This window comes from Crotalus tigris, unplaced genomic scaffold, assembly GCF_016545835.1.
Source record: "Crotalus tigris isolate CLP2741 ecotype Arizona unplaced genomic scaffold, ASM1654583v1 scf7180000019640.300790, whole genome shotgun sequence".
NCBI lineage: Eukaryota > Metazoa > Chordata > Lepidosauria > Squamata > Viperidae > Crotalus > Crotalus tigris.
The window spans coordinates 91,350-107,666 of NW_024097634.1; the positions used below are offsets into that span (position 1 = coordinate 91,350).

At 35.3% G+C, this 16,317-nt stretch overlaps 1 protein-coding gene and 1 long non-coding RNA gene across 2 annotated transcripts in view; one reads left to right on the forward strand and one right to left on the reverse strand.

The window, feature by feature from the left end:
* The window catches only part of HPSE2 (heparanase 2 (inactive)), a 69,285-nt gene that overhangs the window by 23,322 nt on the left and 29,646 nt on the right, over nt 1–16,317 (forward strand). The window contains 2 exon segments of the mRNA XM_039363976.1: nt 2,420–2,593; nt 3,435–3,606. Coding sequence (XP_039219910.1) covers nt 2,420–2,593; nt 3,435–3,606 — 346 coding nt within the window.
* LOC120317393 overlaps nt 1–16,317 on the reverse strand; it is a 29,760-nt gene that overhangs the window by 5,003 nt on the left and 8,440 nt on the right. The window contains exon 2 of the long non-coding RNA XR_005559224.1: nt 11,802–11,993. This is a non-coding gene — a long non-coding RNA (uncharacterized LOC120317393). The remainder of the gene's footprint in view (nt 1–11,801; nt 11,994–16,317) is intronic.

Consider the following 16,317-nt stretch of genomic DNA (forward strand, 5'->3'; position numbering starts at 1 on the left):
AGTTTTAGAACTGTCTTAATGTGCTTAGAGAAACTTTCTTCTTGCTTTGCACCTCCAACTGAGTCATACTAATGGCAAGTGATACAGATAGTTGTGCTCATCCTTACTTTCATCCCTCATGGTTTGAATAAATAGAAAAAGTAGAAAGTTAGCAAGGCAAGAATTATTGTCATTTTCCTATAATGTTTTAGTCTCAGGTCCTCATCTGCAACATAGAATAGTGACTTAACTATCTACAGTTCAAACTGGAGTTATGTATATTCTCTTCTCTTGGTATTTGGTATTTCAGATGAGAGCCTACAAAGAAAGAAAGCTCTACTGAGAAGAAATAGACTATGTCATTGTTTTATTGAGAGTCATAGATTTCTTTAGGAAGCACTCAAGTATAAAAGACTTTCACATACAGTTAGATCTCTCACATTTTATAATAGTGTAATAGCCAATCTAACATCAGAAGCATAATGAATAGGATACATTTACAGGAAGGGATATCCTTACTGCTATTTAATTTAATATATATATTTTTGCAGGTAGATATTTTTCAATATGGTTTTATACCAAGTAAATTAATAATATCATTTAATTGTAATAGAAATAATAAAGCTTTTAAAAAGTGAAGAGGAGGAGGGCATATTCAAAGTATGATAAAAAGTCTTCATAGAAAACATTTCTCTGTGTACAAATGCATCTGGACTGAGTATGGAAGCTTGCATAATAAAACATATATGTTTGGTACAAAATGTGCCAATCAGCATGAGAGAATTCACAACCACTAACTAATAAATAATGATGAATCTGACTTCATTGTCACTTCCAATTGCTTACAACCCAGCAGACATCATTTTGCCAGGATCACTTGTCAATAGTCGTTTCTTTGACATCTTATAAGTTTATGCATGTATCATAAGTTTGTGTTACACTGATAGTATCCAGCCACTCTGTCTTCTGTTGGCCTCTGGTTTGCCTTCTCTTTGTCCAGATATCAGAGTCTTTTGCCCTCATGTTACATGCTCCTGTCAATTGGATTTCTTCTGCCTTCATGTTATATGTCTAAAATCTCTAAGCTTTAGCTTCATCATTTGCGCTTCCTGTGGTTAGCTTGGTTTTATTTCATCTAGCATTGAATATTATGTTCTTGCAATCCAAAATGTTTTCAATCACTTTTGTCAGCACCATAAATCAAAGGCATGAATATTTCTGATAATTCAGATTTCACAATCACGTTACAGTTCAGAAAACAAAAGAGTGATGTCTCTGTACTATAACTAGATTTCTCAGTTTCTGCTTGTAGTTACTATTCTGTGAATTTTGGGGGCCTAGGGAAATAGTCTGTCACTATTTCAAGATCTTAATAATAATAGAAAGCAAAGGTAGTGTCAATAGTTATAGGCGCCTCGAGTGCAATCTCAGAAAAACTGGATTATCACTTGAACATCATCAGCATTGACAAAATCACCATCTATCAATTGCGAAAGGCAGCTTTACTTGAAACAGCTTACATATTTCAACAGTACTTATGTTGTGAACAACAACATTGATGAGACAACAATTATGTTTTATGACAGTACCTTTAATATTATTAAACAACATCTGCTTATCCCTTGGGAAGAGCTCAAAAGGTTGATAAAAATACCAAATCTAGTCTAAACAACTATGTGTATGCAACCAATCATCATCATCATAAAATATAAAGACCTGCAAATAGAAGTAGAATGACTATGACAAAAAAGCAATGATAGTACCAATAGTAAAAGGCATCTTGGGTGCAATTCCAAAACATGTAAAACTTGATTTCCACTGGCATTGGCAAAATTACCACGAGTCAATTGCAAAAGATAACTTTACAGTACTTGGAATAGTTTATATTCTGCAACAATGCCGTTACTATTATCAAACAACATCTGCTTATCCCAGGTCCTTGGAAGGACCAGATAAATAGACAAAAATGCCAAATCTAGCCTAAACATCTGGCTAGTCAACCATAAAAATTATATTAGCATTTACTGGTCTTTTTTCAACAAGTTTACCTCCCCTTTAAAATTGTACCACTATTATTTTGGCTTTCCCTTTCTAATAGTTAATCACAACTCTTTGGCAAACTGAAGGAGAGTGCTATTCCACTAGAAAAGCAGAGATGCAAGAAAGGTTTACAATAGTAAGGTAAACTCTATGTATCCGTGTGTTTCCCACCCAACAGCTATAATAAAACAATCATTAGGCGTGTTCCTGAATATGTCCTTTTATGACAGATCATACCATTGTATTGAAGGGTTGGATAATAATGAAACTCTAGAATAGCTAGATTTTTAAAAATATGAGGGCTGTATTTTGATATAGTCCTACCCTAGGCATCTTCCAATGTAACCAAGAGGGATCCTCTTTGCATTTGAGTTTCAGGTTGGATTTGTTTTTTTCCCAGCCAGGTCTCTAGACAAACTTTATAATTTTGCTGACTGCTCTGGCCTGCATCTCATCTTTGCACTAAATGCTTTGCGCCGGAATCCCAACAATTCCTGGAACAGCTCCAATGCTCTCAGCCTGCTCAAGTACAGTGCCAGCAAGAAGTACAATATCTCCTGGGAGCTGGGCAACGGTAAGTGAACTTTAAGGATGGGGATTTGGAGAAGAGAAGAGAAGGGAATGGGAGGATCAAAGAAGCACTATTTCAGAACTTTTCTCAATAAAGCATTGCTGTATGGAATGTTAGTGCAACTCATCCCTACAGGGATCCAAATAGAACAAATGAGTTGAATAAAGATAGGCATCTGTTAGTGCAATAAATGTGAGGCCAAGTATATACGCATAAGTGAGAACATTTACAAGTACCTGGGGATAAATATATTTACAGTGCGATCTTACATCACTGTATCCAGAATTGAGTCAATTAAATTCATTCCAATAGATAGATGACTAAGAGATATGCCTTGTAAAGAAATATGACATCATTCCCTTATGCATACAGATCGTCCTCAACTTACAATCACAATGGGGACTGGAATTTCCGTCATAAGTCAGTGAGATCATAAAGTGAGACATCATGTGATGAAACCTGGTTTTACAACCATTTTTGCTGTGGTTGTTAAGTGAATCACCCCTGCCAATAAGTGAATCCAGCTTCCCCAATTGACTTTGCTTATCAGAAACTAGCTGAGAAGATTGCAAACAATGATAATGTGACTGCAAGATACTTCAACCATTTCTAAATGTATACCAGTTGCCAGGTATCTAAATTGAGGTCATGTGACCATACAGGTAGTGCAAGAATCATAACTTTGAGAATGAGTATAAGTCACTTTTTCTAAGGATGTTGTAACTTCAAACCACTGTTAAGTCAAGGACTACATGTAATGCCTCCAGACTAGTGACGGTTTATCAGGTGAATTGTCAGGATATTGTCAAGGTTGGTTAATGTTTTTTTTTCTGTTTTCTTACAGAACCAAATAATTACCGAACCCTCACAGGACGAGCAGTGAATGGCACTCAGTTGGGCAAGGACTATATGCAGCTGAAGAGACTGCTACAATTAATCCGCACCTACTCCCGAGCCAGTCTGTATGGGCCCAATATTGGGAGACCTAGGAAAAATGTTGTCACCCTCTTGGATGGGTAAGTGATCATGGCAAACAATGCAGAAGGCTAGAAAATAACTATTAAATATCTATTCAGCTTATTATGATCCTCTTTGTATTGTGAGATATAATCTATATTGGTTCCACCCAGCTTGGGAAGCCATACCTATCTTCAGAATTACTATATAATCCCTTATTCCATATAATAGAGAACCCATGAATTTCTTATTGTAAGCTAAGAGAATAATGCACAGCCTAGTTAAGAGCTCCACGACCATCAGATACAAGAGATCAGAACCGTTCCAAGACATCTTATTGCCAAATGTGAGGGGACTGGCAACCAGTCATGCTTTTCCCCATTGGCCAACTATTTCTCGTCCATCCTGAAGTAGGAAACTACATTGACATAACATTTGGTGATCTTATTGCCAGTTCCTATCCTGCATCTATTACTTCTGTTAAAGCTTTCTCATGTTGAGTCATGTTAAGCATAGTGATTGCTTAATTTTTCTGGCTTTGATGTCCTGTGTCTTTCTGAACATTGCAGGTGACAGGAAATAATTCACCAGTCAAAACACTGATATAATTTGGGGCAAGGATAGGAAAATTCTGAATTTTGATAAGTGACTGACTAATCTCTCCTTTGCTACTATGTGGTGAAGCAGGAGAAAGCAGGCCTCACAAACTGTTACATCCTTGTACATGCTGATCTGAACTATTACAGGCTATGCCCCACTGATCTATTCTCTCCAGGGGACACTAGACAATGCCATATTGAAAGATAACTACTGCTAAAAAGGTCCTACGGAACTAAAAGGGATGTACTCATTAACTTCTGTGGTTGTTCTGAATGACCAATCTCACTACCAATTTGAGAGTTGAAATAAGTTCAGTAATCATTCCTCAAGAAACTCAGGGTGCTATGATATCACCATTTATTCTATGACTTTGGCCCCAAAGAGAATTCATCAGGCCTGTTAAATCTAAAGTAGTCTTTTAGTATTATCCTTTTAGCATTAGAAATTTTAAATTGATATTTTGTGATCCCTTGGGCATTGCTATTTTTGCCATATCTGCTTATAAACCACATGTTAAGATGACAGCAAACACCTGAACTAGGGTTTCCTAATAGTATCTAAATCGGAATATGATATCTTTTCTTGTAATAGGAGTAAATGATTCATTATGTCCCTTCTAGTATAATAATAATAATAATAATAATATAATAATAATAATAGGAAACCGTATATCATTTCAGACAAATGGTTGTCCAGTCATATATGGACAAATATATGATGTATGTTTTAACAACTAGATCTAAAAGAAAGGAGAACTGCTAGTTTCTGAATCAAAGCTGATCCTGTGTACTGTACCATATCACAGAGCTGAAGGAAGGAATTATGGGATAATTGAGCATTCAATGAGCCCTAGTGGCACAGTGGTTAGAATGCAGTACTGCAGGCTACTTTTGCTGACTGCCGGCTGACTGCAGTTTGGTAGTTCGATTCTGAATAGCTCAAGGTTGACTCAGCCTTCCATCCTTCCGAGGTTGGTAAAATGAGGGCCCAGATTGTTGGGGGCAATATGCTGACTCTGTAAACCATTTAGAGAGGGCTGTAAAGCACTATGAAGTGGTGTATAACTCTATGTGCTATTGCTATTACCTCTCTCACTTTCTGATTGATTTGGCATATGTGTAAGACATTACACTCCCTGTAAAAATTTTCTGGACTATGGTTAAAGGTCTTATACCTGCTATAATCAATACTATTACTTTTCCTGCTCTTTGTTTTTAATCCTGTCTCATATTGCTTCTTGGCCATAGTGTTCCTTTCCATATAGTTTGGTTAAATTCTACAGCCTAAAAAACTTTTTTTGCTATCTGCTGTTATAAATTATTAAAGTAAGGTTTTCCCATAAAATTATAAGTACTTAGCTGTCTGAATTTAGGATTTTTTTTCAAATAGATACATATTTTAAAAACTAAACTCTTGTGTTGAGCATGGCTAAATTATGACTGTGAGAACAAGATTTTATCTTTTATTTATTATTAAATACATGTGTACCCATCTTGCTATCCAAGGTGACTCTGGGCGGCTTACAGTGCAGTAAAAATACAAAAACAGTTACAAATATAAAAACAATTTAAAGTTCCAAGAGTTCATATGGGCTAACAAAACCAAGAGCTCCAGTAGAGTGAGGGTGATGCGTCCTTCTCTATCACTGCAGCAACCACCTCTATCAGAACCCCAGGCCAACTGGCCGAGCCAGGTTTTAAGACCCTTCTGAAAACCAGAATGGTAAAGGCAGATCTCACATTTATTATAAAATAACAAAGGGTAACTTTTTAACACTTAGATTAGCTTAATGTAATCTTGACATTCTTGCTGTTTCAATAATTATTCCTAGCTGCGGTGACAAAATGCAGAAGAAAATAAGAGTTCTCATATTGTCAATAACTTATGTAGGAGAGAAAAATTACAGGAGACATGTCTTCCTTTACAGCCAAAGCAAATACAGTATAAAAAGCCAACTCTCTGACATGCAACCAAGAAAAGTAAAAAAAAAAAAAAAAAAAAGTATAGGCAGTCCTCTTTTTAGTGATGGTTCACAGTTACAATGGTGATAACAGAGTAACTTTACCACCAATTCTCACATTTACATTTGCAGGTCTGTAAAGCAAAGGAAAATTGAAGCAAGATCATAAGCATAATTGCAGTTTCACAGTGAACACTTCACTAATCACCAAGTTGCCATTCCTAATTATGGTCACTAAAAGAGAACTACACATAATTAGTTTTTTCCCTCCACAATATCTTCTGCTTGATGGACAGAATGTTTTTCTTTTATTTTGCTTTGTTTGTCTCCAGACTTTGAAATATACATTGTTTTCCACTATTAGGGCATTTTAGGGAAACAGCAACCAGAGGTCAAGATAAGAAAAATTGGGCACAGAGTTTGTGAAAATATGCTCCAGAAATGACTGTTTCCAACCACTAATAATTCTGATTTCTTGAAGAATTGTAGTTATATTTCAATTTATACTAATAAAGACTAACTGATGCAGTTAGTTTTCTTGCCCATTATATTGATACGTATCTAAACCATGAAAGGAATCCGTTTATTTCATCTCAAAGATTATGAAAAAAGAGAAGAAGGAAGGTTACATGCCACAGAAAAAGTACATTAGTGTACTTCATTTAAAAAAAGAGATCTAGTGAATATGTATCTTTTTTATGTCTAAACATACCCAACAGGCAGTCTAGGTTAAAAACCTGAAGTGTCTGAATGATGGTGAGTAAAGGTATACTCTAAAAAGGACTGGCTATGCTCCGTGCCTTATTAGAGTGACACTGGCTTCAACTATGTATTTTTTATCATAAAAATATCAATGAATTGAACACTGTATTTTCACTTCTAAGCAGTTTGTTCACTTTGATTTGCAAAGTAAAGTTTGTGCAACTGAATAACTAGTAATTCCTGCATATCCTTTTTTTTGGGGGGGGGGGGATTTCAAAATTTGAAAAACTGCTAAGATGCTTCAAAGAGCCAACGTAGTATATACAATAGTAGAAGATAATAACCAATCAGTACAACACAACTTTGGATTCAGTTGCATGCTAACAAAAATGGTTTCATATAGCTCAAATCTGACAGTGCTGGAAAGTATGCTTGTAAAGTACAAATGTATCTGTAGGTGGATGTAGGTGGGTGTGGGTGTAAACCCAATAAGGAGGCCTATTAAAGTTGCATTTGTGTATGTAATTTTTTACTGGGTCAAATTTCATTGTATCTAGATAATTTCTTTAACTATCCTGCTTTATTCTTGGTTTCAGTTGGAACATTTACACTTAAATAAAAAATATAAACTAGGTTTTGTGGCTGAGAATTTTAAACATGAACAGGTTCCACATTTTAGAAGGCAATGGAAGATTTTGGGTCCATAAACCTTCCCATCATCACAACACTCATACACTCTTTTTTTTTTTTTTTTTTTTTTTATTGAAATTTTTCAAAAGTTTTACAAATAAAAATCCACCCCCCCCTCCCCAACCACCCCACCCCCCCCCGACTTCCCAGAACTGAATATAGGATTATTTAACAAATATTTTAAAAATAACATTTGCAATTTATAAAATAATTAATAATAATAATAAAAATCACAATAATAATATATATAATAATAATATAGATAACATAAACTTTAAAATGAATAATATATACTAAAAAAGAAAAAAAAAAAAAAATAAAAAGAGAAAAGAGAGAGAGAAAGAAGAAAGAAGAAAGTAGACGAAAAATAAAGCATATATATATATATAAAAAAAATATATGAATAATAATACATAAAAAATGTATATATATAAAAAAGAAAAAGAAGAAAGAAAGAAAGAAAAAACAATCATTACAAATTATAAAAAGGCTAGATAATATTTTTCCATATCCAAATTATGTTGTATAAAATTTATCCATTTTTCCCATACCGCAAAAAAATTTTCTTGAGATTGCTCCTTTAAGAAAGCCGAAATCTTTGCCATTTCTGCCAAATACGAAACTTTATGAAACCATTCTTGTAAAGTAGGCAAAGATTCCTTCTTCCAATATTGTCCTATTAACAACCTAGCGGCTGTAATCAAATTTAACATCAATATAACCTCCTTAGCATCACAGTCAATAACAATACCTAGTAAAAATAATTGCGGAGTAAATTTTACCCTCCTTTTAAAAATTCTTTGAATATTCCACCATATCTTAATCCAAAAAGCTTTTATATGCTTACACGTCCACCAAATATGGTAATAGGTAGCATCCAAATATCCACATCTCCAGCATTTCGGCTGTAGATTAGGGTACATAATGGACATTTTCTTTGGGTCAAGGTGCCATCTATAAAACATCTTATAAAAATTCTCTCTTAAATTTTGCGCTTGTGTGAATTTAACATTTCTTATCCAAATAAGTTCCCAAGTATCCATTGAAATCGTTTCACCAATATTCTGTGCCCATTTAATCATACAATCTTTAACTAGTTCAAGTTCTGAATCTAATTCCACTAAAACCCCATAAACTCTCTTAATATGGGTTGGCCTTTGATCTCTTACTTGTTTTAAAAAAATTTCATCTTCTCTAAGCCAGCCCATTTTACAATCCATCTTCCATCTATCCACTATTTGTCTATATTGGAACCATGAATAAGTTAAGTTTTCATGTGTTAATTCTTCCAAAGATTTTAACTGCCAGTCTTGGCCATCCCATCTTAATAACTGTACGTAAGAGACCTTGTCCATATTTACCCCTTTCCTTATACCTTCTATGGCATGCCGAGGTATAGCCCATAATGGTATTTTGAAGTCACTTTTATAATACTTTCTCCACACTCTTAGCAAAGAGTTTCTTATAATATGAGACTTAAAAACCCAATCCACTTTTTTATTAAATATTAAATAGGCATGCCATCCAAAAAATAGGTCCCAACCTTCCAAATGAAGTATTTCTGTATTTGTTAAATTCACCCAGTCGCTAATCAATGTCAATACTACAGCATCATAATACAATTTCATATTTGGTACCTTGAGTCCACCTCTCTCACGAAAATCTTGCATTATTTTAAGTTTCACCCTTGGTTTTTTCCCTGCCCAAACAAATTTATTAATACCTTTTTGCCATTCATCTAAATTACGTTCGTTCTTTAAGATAGGTAACATTTGAAACAAAAAAATAAACTTTGGCAGGACATTCATTTTAATAACTGCAATTCTGCCCATAAGGGATAACTGTAAATTATTCCAGTTTTTTAAATCCTTCTGTACCTCCATCCACAACTTATCATAATTATTTTTATACAATTTTACATTAGAAGCAGAACACTCATACACTCTTTGAGATGAGATGTGTTCCAGATTTTTCTCCTTACTTTCTTGTTGTTGTTCTGGTTTTTGTCTTGTTTTTGTTATTGTGGTTAGATGGTACCCATTTCCTTAATGATTAAAAAGTTTTTTTGTGTGTATGTGGGTGTATCTGTACACTGTATACAAATACACAAATTACACACACACACACACATACGCACACACAAACACAGTGTGTGTGTGTGTGTGTGTGTGTGTGTGTGTGTGTGGTCATATATAATGAGAAAGGCTCTTCAGTCAGCTTTTTAGTAAATGGACTTTTGGTAAAATTTGTAACGTAATGAAGCAAAATATTCAGTTCGCTGTCACACTGTCTACCCACTTCCTAACTTACGTGTCTGACCTTATAACCCAAAATTCCTTTGAAGTATCTGCATCAGACAGTGGGCTTTCCTACCAATGGAAGTGAAAGTAATAAAAAAAACTTTAGAAGTGTGAAAACAGGGTGAAGTACATTGCTAATGTTCTTGTGTTATTGATTTGACCATATAATAAAGATGAACACAATAAAAAATGAATTTTGTATGAGGAAAAAACATTATGCATCCCTGAAATAAGTGTATCATCTTTATAGTTAGTGCTGTCAGATAGGTATGCAGAATACCGTGACAGTTTATTTGATTTAAGTTGCCTCCTTTGAGGGGAATGTTCAGCCTTACATGTTTATGATCTTTTTTTCTTTTGCCTGTTTTAAAACTGCAGTCCCAACCTCTCTTAAGCTGCAGCCATTATCATACTGACTGGATTTCTTATAGTTGAATTCCTCTAAAAGTCACCATATTTAGAATATTTAACAGATACCTTATAAATTCAGTTGTGCAGGTGTGCATTTCAGCAGTATTATGCCATTTTTAATATTCATCAAATAATTCATATTATATCGTATATTGTCACAAATATATCTGCATTAATAAGTATATCTAAGACACATTTTTCCAACCTTATGTCCTCCAGATGAATACTTCCAGAATTCTTGAGCAATATTCTGTACATTATAGTCCAATAGTTTGATGCAGAAGTTGGGGAAGACTGCTTTATGGGGAAGTGATATTTCAGTTTTCCTTCTCCAGCCAAAAGTGGATTTTGAGAATGCATTAATGCAGAGAATTAGGGCACAGACAGATTGCTGCATCAAAGTGCTATACTTCAGTCTAGAAAAAGTGTGATAGCATACATTTTACTATCTGCATTATAGACTTCCATTGTGCATTAAGGCTGGTGTCAGCACTCAGAGCCAGGGAGTAGGTAAAAATGAATCCTCTTATCTCTAAAATAATAAAAACACTCCAAAAGATGGCTACATGAAACTCCATGTTGGTAAAAACATCAGAAAAACTGTAATGCACACATTAGTGACAAAATAAGCAACACACAATGGTAAAATCTGGTTCTCTTTCTTGAGTTAATTCAACTGTCTCTGCATCACAGGACTAGTGCTCTTTCAAAAGTTTTTAAAACTTTCATAGTTTAAAAACTTACTTAAGGAGCTGGAATAATAGACAAGCACTTCTACAGAAGACAAGATTTCAGTCTGCCCTGTAAATCAAACTAAAATAGCACCATGTAGCAATTGGAGGGATAGGGCCATGCTTGTAGGACAGGTCCCAACCTCTGGTTGAGTCATCAACTACATCATTGATAAAGTGTGCTAAATCATTTCAATGGCAAAAATTGAATTGGAAGAGTAAAAATATTTTTTTAAAAATTCTGGAACAGCTATAATTGACTTATAGCTGTTAGTTATGATTTTAAGTCTCTCTGGTGGAATTGGTTATGTCAGGACTCTCCCCTAAAAAGCCACAACATCATCAACAAAAATAAAAGCATTGTAGATTATACATGTTCTTGGGGGTTTCAATATACACACTTTTTGAAAATCTGCAGAAGAAACCATTTTCTCCTTGCTGGATAAACATAGGAAAAAATTATAAGTCATAAAGCTTATTTTTAAGCCCCTTCCATCTTAATCTTCATTGGGTATTGTCAGATGAAAGACTACTACCCTAGTATTACCAATTAAAAGATAAAGTGCAACTACTTGATCTTTTAAGAAAAAAAAAATATGGAGGAAGTAGTTGGAATCATGAGAGGTTACAAATAAAAATAATGTCATATAAGCCCCCTATAAAATTCCATTAACACAATAGGGCAGTTGCAGAATAATAACAGTAACTGGAAGCACCTATAACGAAAGAGAAATTAATTTGAAACACAGACCAGTTTATAGCCCACACTTTTCCTTCGGTCACACAGAAATAATCCTATGGCAGTCTACTGTAGACTTCTGTTTTTATTAATTCCAGATATGAAAAATGAATAGAGATACCTGTTTTAACCTGTATTATGGCTTAGTGCCAAATTATCTGCAGGGCTGCATTTTCCCACTAGAGTCAGTCTGGCCACTTCGGCTGAGCAGGCAGAAGCTGCTGATTGTCCCAGTTTTGGGAGGTTGGAGAGGCTGAAGCCTGGAAACATTTTTCTGTGATGGACAGGCTCTCTGGAATGGCTTCCCATCTGCCTTTTGGAAAAAGTTGAAAACAGAGTTATCCCAGAGGGCCTATAGGGTCTGATGCCAGGAACTGTACTTATTGTACTGTACTTATATTGTATATTTTTTAATATTATTATATTCTGTGTGTTATTGTGGGCCACCAAAAGAGCAGCATGATATAAACCAGATAGAGAGAGATAAAAATGTGCTACTTTTGAACCTGCCTAAAATATATGTTCTAAAGCTATGAAGTATTTTCTCTAGGAAAGTCCTTTTCACGAACAGTTAAACTTAATAGAAAACGATAGATGAATGCTGTCATCTGTGCATCTTTATTATTCCTATAAGATGTGATATTCACTCTTTTATCTTCTTGTTACATAAAATTGGCTCTGCCTGTCCTTCATATGAATAAACATTATACCATATAAACATTGCTGGGTTGTTGTTTTTTTACAATTAACATTGCTATTAGAGGTTGCCATTAATTTCTTTCCCAAGATTTGATTGACACTGCAGACATTCAGATATGTTCTGAGACAGTTCTCTGACCATTTGCTAATTCAGAGCCCATTTTTTTATATGCAGCATGCTGCAGAATGTTGATATATGACAAACATGGAAGGAAAACCAGATGTGGATCGGGAAAGAAAAGCACACATCAAAGAATAACTATCAAATGCTGGAGAGATATCTTGGAGCCTGAGCAATTATTTCTTATTCCTGCAGAAGAAGAAAAAATCTCAAAAGGCTAGAGAAGGACAAATACGTAACATCTATATTTAAGAAGGAGAAGTTGAGGAGTTATAGACTAGTTAGTTTGACTTTTATACCCTGGAAGTTATTAGGATGAGCAATAAATCAATCTTTTTAAGCGCCTGTGGGAAAACAGAGTAATTACTAGTAGGTGGCATAGATTTATGAAAATGACAATGGGTATAACCAATCTAGCAGACTTTTGGCAGGGAATACTTCAAGTATATGTGGCCAATGTCATAGATGTAATACACCTTAACTGTAAACATCATTTTACACATGGATCATGGAAAAGCAAGTAAAACAAAATAAAAATTGGAAGAATTTTATTTTTCTGTTTGTTTGTCTAGGTTATACAGCCACTCATCTCATAAATTAAGTGACTCTATGCAGCATATAAGACTAAAAAGTAAATATCTAAAAACAATTATCATTAATAATTATATTTTAAAAAATTAGAAAAAAATGGAACAAAGTTAAAACAAAGAAATAAATAGAAGAAGGAATGTTAATAATATGAAGCCACCTCATTAATTCACCTGTTCATGGGGAATAACCAAGTCTTGAGGACCTTCAGAAGCTTAGAAGCAATGAGGCCATCCTCAGCTCAGATGGCAGAAAATTCTGCAATGTAGGTATAATAGCAAAAATGGACTGCCATCTAAGACTCATCAACTGGAGCTTCCTAGACAAAAAACCCCATAAAATGACCACTCTGTTGGATCTTGTGAGACAGGCAGATGAAATCAGACAGACACTGTCTCTCAGATAACCTGGTTTCATGCCACGTAGAGCTTTAAAGATCAACACCAATGCCTTGAATTGGTATTGGAAACAAATTGTTAACCAATGCAGTTTGCACAGCACTGATGTAATATATACAGTATCTTCTTAATTATAATCAAGCCTTTGAAGGTTCTAATTGGCTATAAACCCTTCTCAATACTCTGTGAGTAACCCATATCTTGCACAGGCTAAGCTGACTTCTTGTTACTGCCCTTCTCTTTTCTGAAGTTAGAATTGATGTTTGCACATATGGAATAATTCTTAAAAACTCTTTTATTGGTGAAGTAATCTCAATTATTGGTAGAGATTCGGTGGTTTTTGTCTCTCTACCAGTATTTAAGAACTGTTTAACTTCCCTATTTGACATCTTTTCTTAAGTTTGTCTGCTGTTTTGAGATTATCTGTGCTTAACTAAAACTAAAAACTGAAATCAGCACATGAAGATTTACAAAGTACTGCACATTTATGTTTGGGTGCCAAAGATTATAGATAAGTCAAATGAAATTAAATCAATTGGCTACACTCTTTTACATGGAAGAAATCCCTGAACCGCAGCACAACAAAAAGTTTCAGTTACTACTGGAAGCCCCAGCTGCCCTAGCAATATGGCTCAAAACCACAGCCACCTCAGCACAGTCCCAGCCTCAGTCTCTTTCATCACCCTGCACTCGGCCTCCCCAGCTATTGGCAAGGCCTGCTCGCCCTAACCCTTCACGAGGCAGCTGCTGACCAAGCGAGACCATCTTTCCTAGGCCTTACAAAGAAGAAACCCTTGTGTAGCCAGAAGCTTCCTTGCAAAGGGCTGGGCCAGGCCTGCTTGATCAGTAGCAGAAGCAAGAAGACTGCGAAAGTCAGTTAGGGGCTGCAGAATGCAGGGTGCCAAAAGAGCATACCGGGTTTCCCCGAAAATCAGACCAGGTCTTATATTAATCTTTGCTCCAAAAGACGCATTAGAGCTTATTTTCCAGACCAGTTAGGTCTTGTTTTGGGGAAAATACGGTACTAAATGTATCCATCTGGCTGATGATCTTAACTGGGGCTTATTATTACGAGTGTCCTGAAAAATCATTCTAAACTTATTTTCCGTTTGGGTCTTATTTTCAGGAAAACATGGTAGATGGGCAAAAGATATGTGAGTGGGGGAGTTGAAGTGTTCCTGCAGTCATGACTTTTGATCACATGACTTCAGGAATACTGCAATGGCTGTAACTGCAAGAACTGGCTATATGTAATAATAATAATAATAATAATAATAATAATAATAATAATAATAATAATAATAATAATAATAAAGTTGGAAGGGACCTTGGAGGTCATCAAATCCAACCCCCTGCTCAGGCAGGTAACCCTATACCATTTTGGACAAATGGCTGTCCAGTCTCTTCTTAAAAACTTCCAGTGTTGGAGCATTCACCGCTTCTGGAGGCAGGTTGTTCCACTGGTTAATTGTTCTAACTGTCAGGAAGTTTCTCTTTAGTTCTAGGTTGCTTCTCTCTTTGGTTAGTTTCCATCCATTGCTTCTTGTCCTGCCTTCAGGCGCTTTGGAAAATAGCTTGACTCTCTCTTCTTTGTGGCGGCCTGAATGTTCCTTAGTTTAGTACCACCTTAACTTCAAACGGTCTCTGAACAAATAGTTGTAAGTCAAGGACTACCTATATCTCATCAGGGAGGATTTCAAGTGGAACTGGCCTATAAGTTATCCCAATTTTACAGATTGGTTTGAGTATACCACTGTTTCTGTATGTTTGCCAGAAAATAAATGATACAAAATATGCAAGGTAGATTGTGTTCTTTTTTGGATTGGTGTTCCCTATTTTTCCTATAAACCTGCATTACCAAGACTCTGATGACTGAATCACCTGATTCAGTGCTGGTATAATTAATTCAAGTTGACTATTTGATATGGCTTTCCCCTTCCAAATACTGCTTATTATTTTTTTAAAGAATCTTCTCAATTTTATAAATGGATTATTACTAGGGAACTTTCCAAAGAGTAAAAGCACTCTTTGGAAAGGGGTACTATGTATTATATGATCCAATGATAATAATATGGTCTAATAAATTCCAATGAGCACAGGAAAATATGTGGAAACTCCTGGAACTCTAATTAGACACTGGAAAAAAAAGTAAAGAAGGGAAATATCTTCTACAGTTCTACTATGACGGACATGCTGCAAAACAGCTAAGTGGTGGCACTTGGTAACAGCTGAATGGCATTTCCAATCCTACTACTGCTTTACGCCCACCTTCATCTTCACTGCTGCTTCTGTTACCTCTTTTTGTTGATCCGACTACCACTCCAATGTCCAACACCAGGACCAAGACAATTCCAGCCATTCCACTGTGCAAGATATTTGAGAAAAACCCTATCATCCAATCACTCATTCAGAGACCTCAAAAATAAGACCAGCAGAAACTGTTGGTTGAAGACTGGGAAACACCTTTTTTGTCCCAACATTTGAAACTACCAAACTTTCACACAACCATTGCAATCTCCTCAATCCACCTTTCATAAATTCCCTCCTAGATCCATTGCCATGAGAAAAAAGACAAATGAAATTTATCTTAATATTCTGCTTGAATAGCTTCACACTGGGTATGGTTCCAGTCAGTGTTGATGGAGGAGGGGAGATATGAAATCTTCTCCCCTTGCTGTGCAGGGATCAGTACCCTACCCATTCTTGTTTAAAATCTAGATGAAACTGCAGGAAGAGATTCGTTGATAGCATACAGCACAGTATCATCAATACGAAATAGAATTTAAAGCAGTAGTAATAGGTTAAATGACTGGCATCCTACAAAAGTAAAT